Raw genomic sequence first — 18468 nt, forward strand, 5'->3', positions numbered from 1 at the left:
GTGCAAAGGTTCACACAGACAGTTCAGAGTTGTGTATGTTAAGGCAAGGAAGTTGTAGGATAACTTTATTATAGTTACCCCCAAGATATCTGCATAACTTTGGCTACCAGTGGTTTATTAGGGAGCGCTAATTGACCCATTGCACGTTGTGGATCAAGAGCAAGCAGGTAAAAATAAGAATGTAGAAACACATTGCAAATAGAGAGAGCAAAATAAATTGGAACTAATTTCAGCCGGTATCCAGATTTCTGGGGGCAAACTTCACCTCACTTGAGTCTTCAAGTCATTGGTCTTATCATGTTACTGCAGTGCAATATTGGTATGAGAAAATGAAGAATTAGGACCACACCAGATCCTAGGTGTGGGGCTTGCTTTGCTCACCCCACACCAAGCAGGCCCCATGGCAAAGGCCCAGGGCTGGAAATCCAGCTGCACACGTGAGCAGGCGTAATGCTCTCCTGTTGCAGATCTCTGACGCGTGGCTACACATGCCGGGACCTGCCTGTGCAGCTCCTGTCCCAGCTTGGCAGGGTTCGCAGGAGGCACGTCACGGGACATAGGTGGGGCATTGCTATTTGCTGAGGAGTGTGTTTGGATGCAATGCTAAAGGTGAGCCATCCCGGCTGATCCACCTTCAACAAGCTCAGTCCTTGGAGCAGGACTGAACCAGCCAGCAAAGGCTGCTGACAGCCCCCAACCAGGACCAGGGCCCGTTTGAGGCTTTGCTCAGCCCTGTCTCGCTTTTAGCAAGTGCTCTGCGGAGATGGCTCAAGATCACACCTCTCCCTTCTGTGCCTTAACATAAGAGAAAGAGTTTGGCCCTAAAGAAAGTATTTTTTTAAAGAACACGGGGAAAGTACTGATTTACAGGTTGTAAACCTCCACTGGGGTACCGCTGCAGTCTGCACCAGGTTAGCAAAACTGGAAAGAGATGCATGAAGCTTTACGTGGCCTTGCAGAGCCCCTGCTGCAGAGTGCGAGCCTGTCCTCCCCCCAGTTAGCCCAGCAGTCCTTTCTGTTTTCACTTTCTTTCCTAACCATCATTTATTTCCTTCTGCAGTAGTGTGCAGACGAGAAGCATTGCTGTCCCCCTCTCTCTCCACCTCCTTTCCAGCCATGTGACTGAGCACTCCCTGCATCAAGTGAAACTTTTCAGTCCCCAGGAAACCTTGGTTTCCTTTCCACTCGCTCCACGGTGAGAAGCAGCCTCTCCCAAACCTGCAGCTGTGCTGGCCATGGGGAGGAGCGCACGGCAGTTCATCTTGCTAACCTTCGCCTGTGGTGAGTAACATCCTCCATCATTTCTATCAGAAAAATGAGATAGACTATGCTAGTTTTGTTTCCTTGCAGTAAGGACAGCACCTAACAGACTGAAAACTTCAAATAGTTTTGTTGCTAGCACTAAGGGTGCTTTTAGTAAAGTCCCACTGCTAAGAAATAACTATAACTACATTTAATTGCAGCTGGTATAGACTTAGTCTGATGTTTTCCTCTGTATTTTCCCTTGCACTCTGTGGTGACAAAGTCTGACTGTGTGATGGAATCAGCTCAAAATAGCATTAGAAGCAGACTTTTTTGGGCTTGCTTTTCTTAATTAAAAATAATTTCCAGACCAGCAGAACTGTCTGAAAGTCTTGAGTGAGACAAGCAGAAGAAAAACTAAGGAAGCGTTGCTCAAGTCATTCGTCTGCATTGCAAGATGCAGAGCATGATCAGGAAAGCAAGAGTGAGGTGGGGGGCTTGGAGAAAGTAGTCTGGGGCTTATCTCAACGACAAACCACATTAAAGTCACCGTTCAATCCTTAATGCTGCTCTGTGGAAATCTGTGGAGACAGCCTGGTCAAGGACGTGTCCCAGCTTGTTAAGTCATCCCTCAACACCCGCAACAGTACAAAATCTGCCAGGTGAAGAAGGACAGAGCGTGATTTAATCTGTGTAATGGCTAAAAGTTTGAGCTCGCTGGTGAGGCACTGGATTTCTGCAGTGTGTTTTGCCATCGGCACACAGGGATCGCACAAGTAACAACCCCTGTCCCCCTCCCAGCGCAGTGAGCAGGGACACAGCTCAGGGACTCGACCACAAGCAGCTCCTGCTGTATCTGCTCTGCTGTCCCACACCCGCTTCATAGCCAGAGTCTGCTGAAGTAGCCCCGAAACATATACATGAAAGGAGAGCAAGATCGGGCTGAGAGAAGTAACACTAGTAACTCAGTGGTCAACAGGGATCTTTTTGACCAGAAAGAACTTGTTTCCTCAGCTCCTTATCCACTTTTGATCATTCCTTTAATAATTTGTTGTGATGTTTTTTTAATTCCACAAAGTCAAGTTTTTCTGTGCAGATTGGGAATTAAACATAATTAGAGTTTAAGGGATAAAGGTCTGATGGGTTGGAGGTTTAAGAAACTGCTCCTATGTTGGAGTGAAACTGACAGTACCGAAACCTCTCAGAAAATCTTGGTGCTTTTCCAGTTCCTCAAGGACTCAAATCAAAGCAGCCGGAGCCAGCGAGAGTGTTTTCAGTGACTGTAGGAGCTGGATCAGGTTTTTGTGTCCACACAAAATCAGTCAGCTAAACACGAGCATTTCTTTTGGGCAGCATAAAGCGGAACAAACCTGCTGGGCAGCTGAGCAGCATGAGTGTGTGGTTAGATGAAAAGGGGAAAAAAATCCTCAGCAAGAGTTTTTTTCACCCACCCCGTTACAGGATGGCAGGCTGAGAAATGTCACAGCCAGATCATGGCACTGAGCGCTCCACTTCCCATCGTAATGCCTGGGAGCAAAGCAGTGACGCTCCTTTGCTGGCACTGACTGAAACTTGTCACCAAAGCATGAAAACAGGGGCTCCAGGCCCAGACTGGGAACAGCGAATTTCTGAGAGCTGCCCTGATCCTTTTCTGAGAGTTTTGTTCTGGAGCATTGCATGCATGGAGGCTTGCTGGGCAGAAACGCAGCCCTTGGCATTTGTAACACACAACTTTGAAGCCGAGGAGAGACAAGGGGATTGCAGCTGCTTGCTCCAGGAAGATAACACCGCAGGGAGCATGCATCCCTCGAGCAAAATGTTGGTCGCATGAAGTTTTGAGCTGGCTTCGTGGAAGAAAAAAAAAAAGACTAACAAGGGGATGCAGAGCTGCAATTCTGCCTTGTTCTGTGGCCTCTTTTGCCGGCAGAGCCGTGAAAAGGGCTGTGGTGGGGGGAGCCGTGCAGGCGGCTCCTTTGCCGAGCTGTGCCAGGCTCCCCGAGAGGCAATGCTGCAATGCTGAGGGAGCCATGGCGAAGCCTTCCAGGTCTTAGTTGGAGGGTAGGTCAGGCACCCCATGGGCTCACCTGCCCCTTCGCACAGCAGAGCTACTGAACTACCTCCAACAGCCACCCAAGAAGAGCCAAGACCTTTAGGTGCAACTGGAGAGCAATCCTTACCCAGCCCTGGGAGCTCATGTGGCCAAAGGCCTTTTGAGAAGATGACCCAGGCCAACAGGTTCAGCAGCGTGGCTGTGCCCTGACAGAAGCTCCAGAATGCTTGGGAGAGCCATGGGAGGCTGGAGGAGCGGTCTGGCAGGTCACTTGGTGAGCACGAGCTATGGGCCACCCCAAAGACATTTCCGACTTTACCCCTCAGCCTGTCAGGCTGAATGTTTCTGTAATGAAAAACAGTTAGGTTGAAATGACCTTTTGGGGAAAGCAAAGTTTCATTTAAAAGCTATGGGTAGCATCCAAATGTCAGTGAAATAATGTTTCTCTTCACATCTGTAAGATAAGTGTTATCTGGTCAGTAATCGAAACCCATCTGTTAACTAAAACCGAAGAAGTACTAACTACTTAAGGCTCGTGTAAATTTAAATATGGGTTGTTTTACAGTCTTATAGGGGGAAAAAAGAGTGAAAATTGCAACTTCTTCTTTTTTGTTTTTATTGTGCCGATACACTTAGATGCAACTACCTATAGCTGGTATATGGCAACTGCTCTGATTTTCCACTGGCACAAGAAGAAGGAGATGATAAGTTATCTGCTTTTCAGCTCTGCCAGCAGGTGTGGTAAAGTCTAGGGGAAAGTGAGAAAATGAAGTAAAGTATCATATTAATTATGGCATTTTTAGGTTCCTTCTGATAAAATTCACAAGAGGGATCTGTCCTGTCATTTTTGTGGCTTTTCAACTGTATCAAGTTGCACTTCTTTGATGATTACAGCTACACTGGCAGTCAAGTATATTCTGTACAGCACAGAGGTGAAACCCAGGCAATTTTAGGAACATGGAGTATACATCTACACTTCTGCTCTTCTCTAGCATAGCCATTTTTAAGGGAAAATTGTGGTGTGGGTTCAGGTCTATACATTTGTTCTCATTTCTTTGGTTTTGATCTTGATTCAAAACCCAGTAGTTTTATTATTCTTATTTAGTTTATATGTATCCTAAAAAGGTCAGATGGTGTGAACTCAGCTATTGTTGCAGATCTCCGTTCACGGTGAGTGAAAATAAATAAATAAAAGGAAGAAGAGCTTGTGAGATTTCAGCCATTTCCACTCTGAATGTGCCTCTGGCCTTAATCGAAATCTCAGCAACCTGCCTGCCACAAACCTTTGACACTGATTTATGAGAAATTTCTTTGGAAGAACCAGTGTACAATAAACTTCCCAGACAACGGGCTGTGGCATCCTCTGTGGAGCTGTACTGCTAGGAATATGAGCTGTCTTGGACTTTTGGGTCCCTTCTGTCTCCAAACTGGAGAATTCATCTCTGTCCTCCAGCTAATTTAGGCAGTAAAGCATTTAACTACCCCTGAAGTTTCATGCACATCAAGGAATTCATATATCAGTGATTTATAATTTCTTTTAGCTTGACCTTGTCTTTACAGAGTCTTGTTGCATACTCACAATCAAAGACTCAAGTAGAAGAGTTGTGACCTTCATCTATTCTACAATGTACATTTCCCACTTTTTCTTCCCTTCGTTATTTACATTTAGGAGCCAGATATTTTCTTTTCAGTTCTGCAAGGAACATGTTTCTGTAGATGTTATAAGATGGAAGCATAATTTTGGTGCTGTGACTATTTTCAGGTGTGGTTCAAAACGCCCCTGGATGCTTGTACCCTGAAATTTGTTTCTCGTTGCTGAAAGCCCATTACTAAGAGGGCTGGTCTTTCCTTGTTTGGAGCATCCCCCTGGGTACCTCCCAGGAGGAAGAACTTCAGGGATCAAGCTGGCATGGCTACAACAAAACCATAAATAAATATGTGGAATTTCCCTGTCTCCCAGACTGGTTTCCCAGACTATTGTGAATCACTGTAAGACCATTACACTGCCTCACTTCCTTCACACACACAAAATGTTCCCTTTCCCCGTGCTTTGTTGGTAAGTAACCAACCACCCGTTTGCCTGTTACACCCACTTCATCTTCCTTAGACGTTGATAATTTGCTTCTGGCAAATCGTGCTGTACTACTGCCTGCAAGGGAATTCTTGTGCTGCCTGGGGATTGTGCAAGGTCTGCTCACACCTCTGGCATCCCCGGCCTTCTTCAGCAGTAAAAGCAGTGTGTGGGGAGCTGGGAGCCAATGTGCTTGCACTGCAATGGGTATATTCAGAGGTGTGAAGATTGGGGTAGTGGTGAAAAGTTATGGATAGTCCTACAGCACGTCTGCTTTCACTCTCCTATCATGACTGGAGCCAAATGAAGAATAAAATCGTATCACCCATTTGATAACAAAATCAGTGCAGTTACGTTGTGGGTATCAACAGAAATGTTAAACGTAAAGGTTTCTAGACTACTGACTTATTTGTTTCTTTGCAGCATTTTCCTCCTGCTTTGCTGAAGTGGCCCTGGGGGTCAATCTGTCTCCAGAAACCATATCGTTCCACCATACAGCTACTTCGGCTCAGCCACTTGCCCTTTATCATTCTTCACCCCGACAAGGCACCACAGTTCATTTTAACAGCACAGGCTCTCTTAAAACAACACCCATAAGCCATAGAACAACAGTGCAGACAACAGACCAGCACCAGGTAACAACAGCACCAGACCATCACACAACAGCCCAGGCAGGAGCAACCACCGTACAAGTGACCGGCCAGAAATCTCCCACGGTGGTATCCACAACATCAGCAGACAACACCACTGCAGCTGGTCAGGCTACAACCCAGGCAACGGAAACAGTTACGCCTGCGGTGAAGAACACAACCATACACTCTATGTCCTCAACCAAGCAAGCCAGAACACATGTAAGCACAGAAATTACAGCGGCAGCCACAAACACAACCATAAACCATACAACGCCAAATACACAAATGACAGCTGCTGCCATAACTACTACAGCCACCACCATGCAAACTGTAAAGCCCACCACAGGGTCAGGAAATCAAACAACAGTGCCTAAAAGTCCAACAGCCACAGCCATGACCAACACAACAACCATTCGTCCAGGGACTCAAACAACCATCCCATCGACTATGACGACAGTGAGACCCACTCTTGCACCGCAGCCTTCTCCCATCCCCACTGGCACATACACCGTTTCCAATGGGAACAGGACCTGCATCAAAGCGGTCATGGGTATGCAACTGATGGCTCAAAATACACAGGAGGTGAGGTGGAAGCACTACAAGGCTGAGCTTTGTAATGACTGTTTCTTCATTAGCTGGAATTTATTCTTCCTCTTTCAAAGCAATTTTCAGAAGTTAGCTTGTACGATAAAAATAAGTGACTTGCTACCAGTCTAAGGCCTTTTCTGTGCCACAGCATCTCAGCTGCTCTATTTTGGCTTGCATGGTAATGTCAGTAGGATGTATGGGTGCTTTCTTATTTCAGTGATGTATGTGTGGTAGCAACACTGGGGGGGTAGATCAGCCTTCAGCGTTATTTGTGTTTCCCACAATGGGAGACTAGTTAAAATCTGAATTTACTTCAGTGAAGGGCTTGACATTGTGAGTTGCAATGAAAGAAAAAAATCGTCAATTCACAGACTTGGATTCAGAGGTGGGTTGTCTTGATGCTGATGCGTCGAGATTTTAGGATCACAGGATCTGCCAGGCTGGATCAGAGCAGGGGTCCTGGGAAGCTGGTACCCTCTCCTAGCAGTGATCCACATGCTTCAGATGCATTCATGCATTCACATGCATGAATGACTCAGCAAAAGATGTCATAAAACCCAAAATGGTGATTATGTCCCTCAGACTTATGGTCTTGAAGCCTCCATTAATACACTATGTGGGGTTACATCCTTAGGCTCTGGAGTTCATATGCCTCGAGCCATCCCCATTACAAATCCAAATATTCTTGTTTGGGGTCTGAATATTTCTAACATGGGATGAGTATCTAATGTTGGTGAAAGTAATTTTCATCCCTTGTCCTGGTGGAAGCCAGGCAGGGAGCGTGGTTCCCAACCGCACCAGACCACAGTGAGATGTTTATTACAAAAGTAAGATGTATTTGAGATGAGACTGAAGGAACCAAACTGTATTCAGGGCTGTAGAACTCTCCTTTCAGACTACAACGTGGGTTGGCAGACGCTACAGATGAACCGTGCAGGACATAATGAGGAGGCTGGGGTGATATGAGGAGCAACACATGCTGAAGCCAATCTAACTCCTGCCTGCCTCTGTCTTGGTCTTTCCTCTGCCTTCAGGCACAAGTTCCCACTGCTCCCTCTTTTTAAATTACCACTGGTGCTGATCTGACCCTGCTCTGAAACGTATCAGTTCACTGAATGAGCAGAAAACTATTATTTTCTGCCAGCTTAATGCACTGGAACAGCTCCGTGATGTGTCAGACAAGCGCTAGGGCTGGTTTCTGAGTGGGGAATGACTCTGGCAGATAGCAATTGGGCTGCCCCCACCACTGGCCTGTTCATTCAGCCACACAGAGCCTGTCTGGGGGTGGGGGGGGTGGGGGTGGGAAAGGCAGCTGTCAATCTCTGTGTGTCTCTTATTAAGTTTCCCCCCTCCTCTTCATCAGCAGCCCTGCAATGTGTATTCTCTCCACAGAAGCGGATGAAGTACATGGCTGTCAACCCCAATGCGACACAGACATCTGGAAGCTGTGGGATGGTGCAGTCTGAGCTGAACATAACTTTCAGTGGAGGGTTTATAAACTTCACCTTTGTAAAGGTAATTGTTGCATTTAGAGGGAAGGAGCGTTTAGGATTGGGGAGCTGGAACTTAGGCTGCCTTTGATCCAGCTTGTGCTGTGGGAAAAGGCATTTCATCCATCTCTATGCTAGTTTTCTACCTGTGTATAAGGCGCTATTACTCCTGTCCTTCCCAAGAGGCTAGAATCATAGAACCATGGATTAATTCCGGTTGGAAAAGACCTTTGGAGGCCACCTGGTCCAACCCCCTGCTCAGAGCAGGGCTAACTTCAATGTTAAATCAGGTCTTGTCTATCTGAACTTTGAATTTGGAAAGGTTCGTATGTGCAATGAAGGGTAAGTACAGTGCCTTACCATCCTTTGATAAAAAGTGCTAGAGAACAGTGTTAAAGCTACCTATCTAGCAACACAAAGTCTAGAAATAGCCTCAAGCAAAATCTGAGTCTCGTTTTTACATGGGTAAAAATCTATTGGGAGGGAAGGCCAGGTCTGCTGTTTGCATTGGAGCGGGACAGAGGGAATGGGTTTGGGACTAGAGGACCTGTGCAGGAACAAGGTGTGTGTGCCGGGAGCCTGACTCACACTATCAAGTTGCTCTTACGAAATGGTGTCTCAGGGACCACCTGAATGCAGGTGAGGTGAGTCATTTGCTTCCCATAAATGCCAAGTATTACAACTGCCCAGCTAAAAGCCAGCTGTGGTTGTTAAATCCAAAGGGCAGCCTGTGCAGTTGTAAGTGCCCAGGAGCCACGGCCCATCCACAGCTGAAGGGGCCTAATTTCATGAACTTCTGAGTGGAAAATTCCAAACAAGTGAACTACAACAACAAAACTGTAGATAAGTGCCCTTAAAATGCACCACACCAGGGAGACTTATAAGTACACACAGAAACTTGGGCAAGAGAGAGGCCCTGCTTACATAGTGGGAAAATGAGCTTTCTTTTTGACATTGTTTGATCCCATGTTCCCCACTGGGACCGCATTGTATGTGGATGAGGCTTTAACAGAAGCTACCAAGAGTGCTGCTGCTATTATAACCACAGGAGAAAATTGCTAAGTGCCGCCATCCTTGTGCTTCCTCAGACATTTACACGGTTTACAAATTTTGGGAGGCAGCACGCAGTATTATTTATCTGAAAGGTAATAAGGGCTGGGTGGTGATGCCAGCAGGGCTAACGACAGAAGTTAATACTGTGTATAAAGTCATTAATGGGCAGGGAGGAATACGGCACGGGTTGGATCCCATCAAACTCCGACTGAGTGTAACATGCATTAAGGCCATGTCCTGGAGCTCCACAGCAGTTCAGAGCTGCATCTGGCCATCACTGCTGATCTGTGTCCTTCAATTAATCAAGCCAAAATGTCAATCTTATGGCCTGGTTCCAAGCTCAAATTAGTGACAATTAAGAAAAGTACAAATGGCTAACCAGTCATTTCCATAGAAAGTCCAAGAGGCAACAGCAAATTATACCACAGCTGAGTCATTAATGCTTGAGCAGAGAAAAGATTTCAGTTAATAATCATCTTGATTTTAGTTTATGGCAGAAAGTTTTCTAAAAGCTACAGAGGAAAAATGAGGTACAAAATCAAGGAGTTGTTTTATAACAAAGGATCAGTTCAGACCGTGAGTGTTTGCTTTAAGTGTATGCTTCCTGCAACAAGGGGAGCATTTTCTGTGTTAGAAGGATCCTTAGAAAAAGTCTGGTGATTCAAGTACCCATGAAAGCCCCAGCTTGTAGCAGTGCTAAGGAGAGTGATGTGAACCTTTAGGAGGTACCTGACCTGTCTTGCCCTGAAAAAGGTGGTTATTGGCACAGCATTAGACAATCCGCCCTTCACTTAAAGATAAGCCTCAAGAGCATAGCAGGGCTCGGCTTAGACTTCTTTGAAATCCAAGTTAATAAGAAATCATTTTGCTGCTGGTTTTTATGTGTTTGGCCCCCATAGCCTCTCTAACTGCTTTGAAGCAGGAGTGCTCCAGCGGTGGTACTTCTGATTTTCACTAGTGAAAGCGGAGCTGTATCGGGCCCTGGGGCTGTGGTGCTGGCGCAGGGTAGCGGGAGGTGAGGGGCTGGCTCAGTACTCGCCACTGCCAGCTGCCTTTTGCAAAGAACTTGAAAAAAGGAAGTTTTGTAACCAACCCACAAGATGTGAAGTAGAAGCAGGTGTTTTCCCCAAGCAAAGTTATTAACTGTGGCCAAACAGAACATAGCGCTGCTGCTAAAAAAATGGTAATGTTTGACCTATTCATGTCTTTAAGTAGGAATAATGCTGAGAACTTCTTCTCTGGTGTATTTCTTTCTTAAACTTTCCCAATCCATCCTACCAGCTTTTAAACTGCATAACGTTAAAACTGAGTGCACAGGAGACATTCATGGCTGCTGCCATTTATCCGCCAGCTGCCCTCACCAGTCCCTGTGTGCTCACAGCTGGAATTAAAATGAATAGTAGGGCTGCTACATAAAGACTCACATTATACTCCAATACTGCTACCAGGGAAAAGCTCCTAGGGCTGGCTCTCACTTTGTGACAGTCCACTCCACAGGAGGAGAGCGTTCAGGTTGCACCAGGGTTTTAGGGCACATGCAGGCAGGACACCTAGCTGGAAATTTTGCTCTGTGCTGTTGTACCACATACTTTCCATGTCAGCAGTCTGTAGGTATATGAAAAAAAGCCAGGCAGAACCAACAGTGTCAGCAGAGTGGAAAGAACAGTTATTTCTCCCCTACACATCCAGGTTGCTGTTTCCTCATTTGTAGTGACTGCTGTTGGCAGACAAAATAGGAAATGAGTGGTACTAGCATGAGATGAGCTCCCAGCTGTCAGCTTGTTGCTGACCTCTCCCAGTTCAAAACAATGATGAACACAGAAGCATTGCTGCTTTCTGCAGTTTGCTTACGTGGAAGGCATCTATGCATAAAGCGCGCTGCAGCGCCGAGAGTCCCGAGTACTTCTAAAGGTGTGGGCTTATGTCCTGCAAGCAGTCAGACTGCAGGTCAGCATGGACTAATTCAGTGCAGGATTACTCAGGAGAGCACTGTAGGGACTCTCAATGAAAGCAGAACAGGTGAATAAAAATAAAATGGCCTTATCACATGCCTGTTAATTTGTGCAATGTATACTGTTTGCTTAACTCCCTCCTACTTTTGGTTACCACAAGTATCACACAAATGTGTAGCTTGAGCAGTGTGTGTAAAATGATGCCTGCACAGTCCAGTTTCACTGAACTGAGCAGAACTGGTGATGTAGCTGCGATTGCTGCATTACACCAGCTTCTTAGCTATTAGATGGAGTGCTTTGGAAAAGAAAAAGCAATACCTCCAAGCAAGTTGGCTCTTGGGTCTTGAAGGTGATGCTTTAAAATGTGTTTTCTTTGGGAAATTCTTTGTGACCATTTTGCTCTGGTGAACTGTATTTTTTTCACAAATATGAGGATGTATTACAGATAAAGATATATCTTCTTTTGCAGCAAGCTCCAATGTACTATGTCAGTAAAATTGAGACCAGATTACAGTTACCTTCTGAAGGTCAGTGATTTTACACTGTCTTAATTTCATGTCGAACTGTTCTGGGTGTGGGATAGGCTTTCATATCTTTAAAACACTGAATTTTGCAAATTATGTGTTTTATCAGGCTTTCAACAAGTCATTCACCTAAATCTTATGGTATGAAAATGGAAGAGAAGGGACCAGGCTGCAGTTTCATCAGAATTGTTCAATTTTCCTTTTGTCATCAAAAACTTTACCTGCCCCACCTCTTTCAGAATAGAGATTACTTCAAGCCTAAATTTAAGATACGAAACAGTCCTCAAAGTTTTTATTTGCAAACACACAAAAATGCTGTGACTCCAGTTCAGTTGCATGTGTCTTTCCAATCTAATAAGCAAACTAAATGAATACAGTATCTGGACCATAGAAATGCAGAGCTGGATCCAGATTTCAAATACACCAATATGGAGGGGAGGCGTGTCTGACATTTTGGTTTGGCAAAAATAAGAACTGGACCCAAGCTGAAGTTCTTCAAACCATCCTGAAATCCTAGACCTTGTCTGTGCTCTTCTCAGGCGATGGGATTTTCTTTTTCTTGTATAGCCCTGCTTCTTGCCACTTGAACAGTCAGGAGCTGCCCCAGATGCTACGTCCCAAGAAATGCTAAGAGAACATCATTTAGGTCAGAGAGAAAAATTCTAAGCCATCACTTCAGATTTTCTCTGACATTAATTTTGCACAAATTCTTCCCGATATATCAAATCTGTGACAGGTTAACGACTATATTATGTCGCTTCTCCATTTGTTACTCATAAGTATTAGGATTGACTTTTGTCCCTGAAAGGAGAAAAACAAATCAGGAGCTCGACCGGGTGTGTCCTAATAGCACTGAGCTTTTTGGAAGCTCAGTGCATATTTTTCTTCTCACTGATGAGCACTTTTAGTAACTCAAGCGGAGCTTATTCTGATCTACAGCAATTAAAGTAAAAGAAAAGCTGATCCAGAGGACATGTCTCCTAGGGATGTTCTCAGTCTAAATGACCAGAATTTTCCTGTGCATCGCTAAGTGCAAACATCAGCAAATACAAACTAATCGGCTTAATTATAAGTTTTAAAATCTTCAGATATACTTTGAGTCCTCCACAGTAGTGCTGGCAAGAGACATTGCTGTCCCTGGCTGTTTGTTACCGCCTCTCTGCCAGACGTTGCCATTTCACAGTCCACCAGCAGTTTTTGTGCAGTGAGCAAGCCAGTTATCTTCTCTAAGATAAAAATTACTGAATTAACTGTATCAGTACACACTGGTGTACTGATTTTGACTGAACAGGACCAAGAGTGTGCTGCACACTATTGTGCTAGCAGATGTGGTTGAGATACAGTGATGCAGAGTTGGCGATGTGGATGATTTTGTCTTAAACCGGTATATCTGCTTTCAAAGGAGGATATGCATAAAGGATATGCCCAGGTTACAAGATCTTTTCATGCTCTGAACTTGAGCCGTATTTACCGTAAAGTACTGTGACACTGAAATATGTTTAAAAATATTTAATACATAAAGCAATACAGACTAGATATATCAAATTCCCATGCTAGAGATGGTATCTCTGTTTTGTCTGAAAATAGCCATGCTGGAGACCTAAGATAGTTGTCTGCTCCTGTGAGAATCCTAACTCCCTCTTGCAGACTCGGGTTGTTAAAATATGATTTGAAGAAGCATTTGAAATTTTAGCCACTTTTTCAGACCCAAGCTCAGCTGAGTTGCCCATTGATAATTAAAGCACTCATTTAAACATGGAAGAAATGTAACTGATACATTATGGGGAAAATGTCCATGCTTTAGTCACATCTCTGACTGCTGCTCTGCCAAAGCACCGGGGATCCTCCATTTTATCTCAGAAAGATGTTGGTTCCAACAGACTTAGAGAAGATTGGCATTTGTCTCTCTCTTTATGGCCTCCAGGTATGTTTTACTGTGCAGCCATACATGAGAAGCTGTTTACAACAAAGCTGGGGAATTCCTTTAAGTGTGCCAGCAAGCAAACCTTCGGCTTGGGGAAGAACTTCCAGCTACTCTTTGTTAATATGCAGCTGCAGGCGTTTGATATAGTCGGTAACCAGTTTGGAAAAGGTAAGTAGAAGGATGCCTTTTCCACCCTTCCGAGATCTACATGTCAGCACTCCGGCAGCCTGATAGATATAATCTGCTAGACTATAACCATACGCATGCAGTGATCCTGTTACACCTATAGCACAATCACAGCTTTGCAGTAGTTGCCAAATAATGTAACCTGCCCGCTGCTGTATTCTCACCCTTTTCTGAGTCATTTTCAACACAGTGCTAATACCTATGGAAGATGGAAAAGTATCTTTCCCTCCTGCATTCAGTACCTTCTGTTTTACCTTCTCCTTAAAAATGTTCATCTCTACAGCCACAATTTTATTCTTCACCCATTTTCTCCCAGAGCAAGTGGAGGTGTGTTCACCACCATTGCGTTGCCCAAACCCCTAATATGTACAGTTCAGTTCAAGGTCACTGTTCTCAATATAGTCAGATTTTAGCTATTTTGAAAGGCTCTTGACACTCGTGATGTCCCACAGCTGCAGCAGCAAAACTGCCAACTAATAAGGGATATTTGTGAATGCAGGATGATACTTTCAGAGCAGCTGTGTCTAGACATGATGAAATGTGCTCCTGAGGAGGAGCACGATTGGCACGCTCCCAGTTTCAGAATTAAATGTGATGCTTATCTCTGCAATTTGTCTTTTCTTGAGTACAGCCACAAAAAGGCAACCATGTAGCTTAGTAAAAGACAGAGACAGACCAGTACTGACTCCCCTGGTCTCTGGATTGTCCACGCTGGGAGAATGTATTGGGGCTCAGCACAGCTTCTTCCCTACACCCACACCTGGGGTTCCTTCCACAGGGAAATGAGATGTTGACATCCTTGTTTCTTGTCCAGCGATGCAGCCAGGACCTGGCCAGGCTGTGGGGTCCAGGACTGCTGGGTGTACCAGGAAACTCCTGTGTCCCACAGTATGGACACTCTCATGGTCTACTGCTTTACTTCTTATGAGATGCATGAAAGAGACTACAAAAAGCAGAGGCGGACTAGATTGGACCCTGTGGGATCTTTCAAATTGTACATCTTCACATTTCTGTGACTTCCTCTCAGGGTATTTCCATACAAGAACTCAGGTAGACAGATAGGCTTATAGCTCTCCAGCCCTTCAGATGCACTAATAAAACATTCCCTTCTTCTGACATTTGACTTCCTGCATGCTTACAAAATATTGCCCCTGTATTCTTCTTTTTACTTTAGATCTGTCTTTTGACTCAGTTTGGCTCTGTTTGACAGACTCTTCTTTTGTTAGTTCACTATTTTGGCTGCCTTTCTTATTCTAAAAGGAATATAATGGCAAACAACATTTGGGGCTTTTTTAAGACATGGACCTTTTTTTTTGCATAATTTTCTTTAAGTTCTTAAAAGCCACACTGAGAATCCAATCTGTGCTCTCATTCTCATGAAGATTTTTTTCATGGATAACACTGAGCTGGAACAACTCATGGGATCCCATCTGGTCCCCACATTCCCATTTGAATTTGTACAATGAGTGAGTTCAGCTATGGCTTTTGGTATGGCCTCACCTCTACCAGAGACAGAGCTTACAAAGACACTCTCTCTCTCTCTCCCCTCCTCCCCTCCCACCCACCCCCCACGGTCAGGATAATCTCTGCTAATCAATACCATATACAAAATTAAATTAGTTTTGCTTTTAATCAAAGGGCTGAAAAAGCAGCTACCACCTCTGAAATAATTCCCCAGTGGCCATGAAATAGTTATGAAACTGTTATGTATCTCTGCTGTGCATGCAGATTTTGAAAGACAAAATCCCCAGTGAAGGAATGGCTCTGCACACATCACCAGCCTCCTCCCCTTGGGTGTCTCAAGACTGGTAGTTTCACTTCTGTTGCTCCTGATTTGCTTATCTTTAAAAGGAGAAGAAAAAGAAAACACTAATGATTATTGGTTTCAAGTTCCTTACAATTTTGTACAGACTGCAGCAGCATTGCATCAATAGCTTGGCCTGTTTGAGTCTGGAAAGCTGTAAAAGTGTCTTCTGAACTGCACTTCAGTATATCAGAAACAATTCCTAGACTTCATAGCCCAAGGTTTCATGACAGCAAAATGGCCAATTCAAACATCTCTGGCTTTTGCAATACTCAAATGCAAATACTTTTCAGCTCAGTTCCTTAACAGCAGATTACATCAACCAGACTAAGCTTTTAAAAGGCAGCATCTAGTAGAATGCTGATGCCTTTGGCTTTGTGGCATTGCATCACATGAAGTCACCATCTGGATCAGAGGAGAAGAGGATCAGATTTTGGGGAGAGCCCTGTGGAGGCTCTGGAGCTGTGACATGATGTCATGCACTCATCATGCTCCCTGGGCTAACTGCCCACTGCTGGTGTAAAGATTCCCGTTGGGGAAAAGCCCAAGCTAAGCTACAGTCTGTGCCAGCATAGTCATCAGAATTAGACAATAACAACAGAGGCTTTTGTCTTAGAGTGCTGGTGAAATCTGCCTTGGAATAGTCACAGGGAGTGAAAGGGGCGGAGGGTGTTGGATCTCCCTCATACCCTGGGTATAAACTGGATTCACTGCTGAGCTGGGATATACTGTGGGGTTTAGCTGATCAAGCTGCCCTACTTAGAGGATAGTTTGCTACTCAGGTGCCACTCAAAGCATCATGCTAGAGGTCTGTCTTTCCCTGGAGCCCAAGGAAGGACCATTCCTATAGAACAGTGGAAGGTGTAGGTCTGATCCAGTTCTGGGATAGCACATTAGTGATCATTCCCAGACCTTGCCTTCACTCCCAGGGCTACACTTGTTGTGTTGTGAACTTGAGACGGATCCTGCCATTGTTACTTGGGTAAATATTCCATTTATGTCAGTGACCCAGATGGTGCAGTCTCTCCATACGAAAGCTGCCAATTTACCCCAATCTGGAAGTTCATTTTTAAGTAATGAGTTTCCATTTAATCAGAGGATGACTTGAATATTCATTTGGGTAGGGACTGGCTGAGGAAGTCAGGATTTGCCCCCTCTGTAGCTAAGAGGTATGTTTGGAGTGAATATATCTTTGGATGGTTCTTAAAAGATATTATTTGTGTCAAAACCTTTTCTGATATCATCATATGTACAATAAAATTACAATGGTACTGCTAAAGCAACCCCCTGGACTAAGTCCAAGGCTTCTGCCTTCCTAATCTCTTGATGTTCTGAGTTAGCCAGATAATTATCACAGCCATAATTATCCACAAATATTCTGAATTAAACACAGAGAACAATTAGAATTTGACTTTTCTTCGGAAACACTGACTTAACTAGGATCCTTGCTGTGCTAATGATGTGCTGGACTATGGGGTCCCTTCTCTGGCCTGATCCTTTTTACTGGGCAGAAGCAATTAGATGCCACATAGGAGCAGGTTTTGTCCATGCAGGATGTGTCTTGCTCTTTATTTTTAGATTTGCACTTTGTAGTGTGATGCTCCACATCTGCTATCAGCAAGAAAGCCTCCTACTGTGTATGTGCTGATCTTGATGGTAAAACAATTACTGCAGACGTGAAAGAGCGGAGTCATTCTCCAATGAAGCATGTAGCTATTTTGAAAGGGGCAAGTATTTTTTTCTTGAGATAAGGTTCACCACAGATAAAAATGTAATAAGTATAGCTCAGGAAAAAGAAAAAAAAAAAGAAAACAAGGTTTTGAGAATTTCTGGCTTGTATTTGCTAACTTTTCTGGAATATAGATGTATAGTCTAGGAGTACGGTGTTCTGCTGTAACACATTCTCTGATCTCCTTTTACTTTCAGAAGAAGAATGTTTTCCTGATAAAAACAGCAGAGCAGCTCCCATTGCGGTGGGCCTGAGTATCCTGGGATTGTTTGTCATTGTGTTTGCCACGTTCCTGATTTCCAGAAGAAAGCCGCATAGAGGATACGAGCGTATCTGAGGTGCCCTTGTACTTCCAAACGTGTGTAGCAAGTAGAGAAGTCACAGGAGTTTTAGCTTCTACCTGGCAATCTCACTGCCCTGAAGCCACATCTTTAAGTGGGATGACACCATGTGTTTAAAGCTAATGAATATTTCTGGAAGCAATTTCTTTAAGGTGGGAAGGAGAGAACTCACACCATCTACTTTAGGCTATTCTTAGCATCTAATTTAGATGTAGTCCAGAGGACCAAAGTAAGGAGCCTAAGTTCTTTATATTATCAACAAAGGAGGCAATTCAGACCACCTAAGTCAGATGCCTAAAAATAGCTTAAAGCGAGCAGTATCACTATCCCCCAGAAAATTCATCAGGTTTGTTAAAGATAGCGTTTAGATTTATTAAAATAGACGAGTCCAGTAATACGACCTTCAAGTGAATAAACCAGAGGTCCACAGCTACAGACAACCCTGTCCAAATCAGGGCTCAGTGAAAGCCTTGTGGGAACACTGTGTAATGCTGAAGTATCAGGGCAAGTGTAAGTGTGACTTCCATTCACAAGCAAGTTCTCACCAGTCCTATTACAGGGTTACACTTTGTAAGTTCTTGTTTTTTCCTACTAAGCCCTTCACAAGTACACAGTAGTAATATGTGACTCTTACTCTGGAGGCAGTATTTTTAGAAAATTTTCTAGTTTCCAGTGACTATGTATGCAAATAAGAGAAGATTACCCAACTGAGGTCACACAGGGTCTGCCTGACCAGTATGTGCCAAAATTATCACTTGTCATTGCTTGTCTCCGCCCTGCTGTAAAGATGTCTGAACTTCTTGCCAATAATTCTTGAACTGCAGCCTCATAAAGCACAGCACATTAGAACAATCTGACATTGTTTATCCTGAAGTGTTATGC

General features: G+C 44.3%; 1 protein-coding gene across 1 annotated transcript; it reads left to right on the plus strand.

Moving 5' to 3' along the window:
• The first annotated feature begins 1235 nt into the window (after window positions 1-1235).
• Window positions 1236-17582, plus strand: LAMP3 (lysosomal associated membrane protein 3). The gene is made up of 6 exons (XM_050902847.1): window positions 1236-1281; window positions 5787-6577; window positions 7976-8098; window positions 11548-11605; window positions 13527-13694; window positions 17443-17582. The coding sequence occupies exons 1-6, from the start codon at window positions 1236-1238 to the stop codon at window positions 17580-17582; spliced, it is 1326 nt and encodes a 441-aa protein (XP_050758804.1).
• The last annotated feature ends 886 nt before the right edge of the window (window positions 17583-18468 follow it).

Source organism: Gymnogyps californianus, chromosome 10, assembly GCF_018139145.2.
Source record: "Gymnogyps californianus isolate 813 chromosome 10, ASM1813914v2, whole genome shotgun sequence".
Taxonomy (NCBI): domain Eukaryota; kingdom Metazoa; phylum Chordata; class Aves; order Accipitriformes; family Cathartidae; genus Gymnogyps; species Gymnogyps californianus.

Excerpts from the sequence above, each read along its gene's own strand:
- LAMP3 (XM_050902847.1), top strand. The coding sequence starts at position 1,236 with ATGGGGAGGAGCGCACGGCAGTTCATCTTGCTAACCTTCGCCTGTG. Across the intron at positions 6,578-7,975 it reads TGGCTCAAAATACACAGGAG|AAGCGGATGAAGTACATGGC; the intron begins GTGAGGTGGAAG and ends TTCTCTCCACAG. Across the intron at positions 11,606-13,526 it reads ATTACAGTTACCTTCTGAAG|GTATGTTTTACTGTGCAGCC; the intron begins GTCAGTGATTTT and ends TATGGCCTCCAG.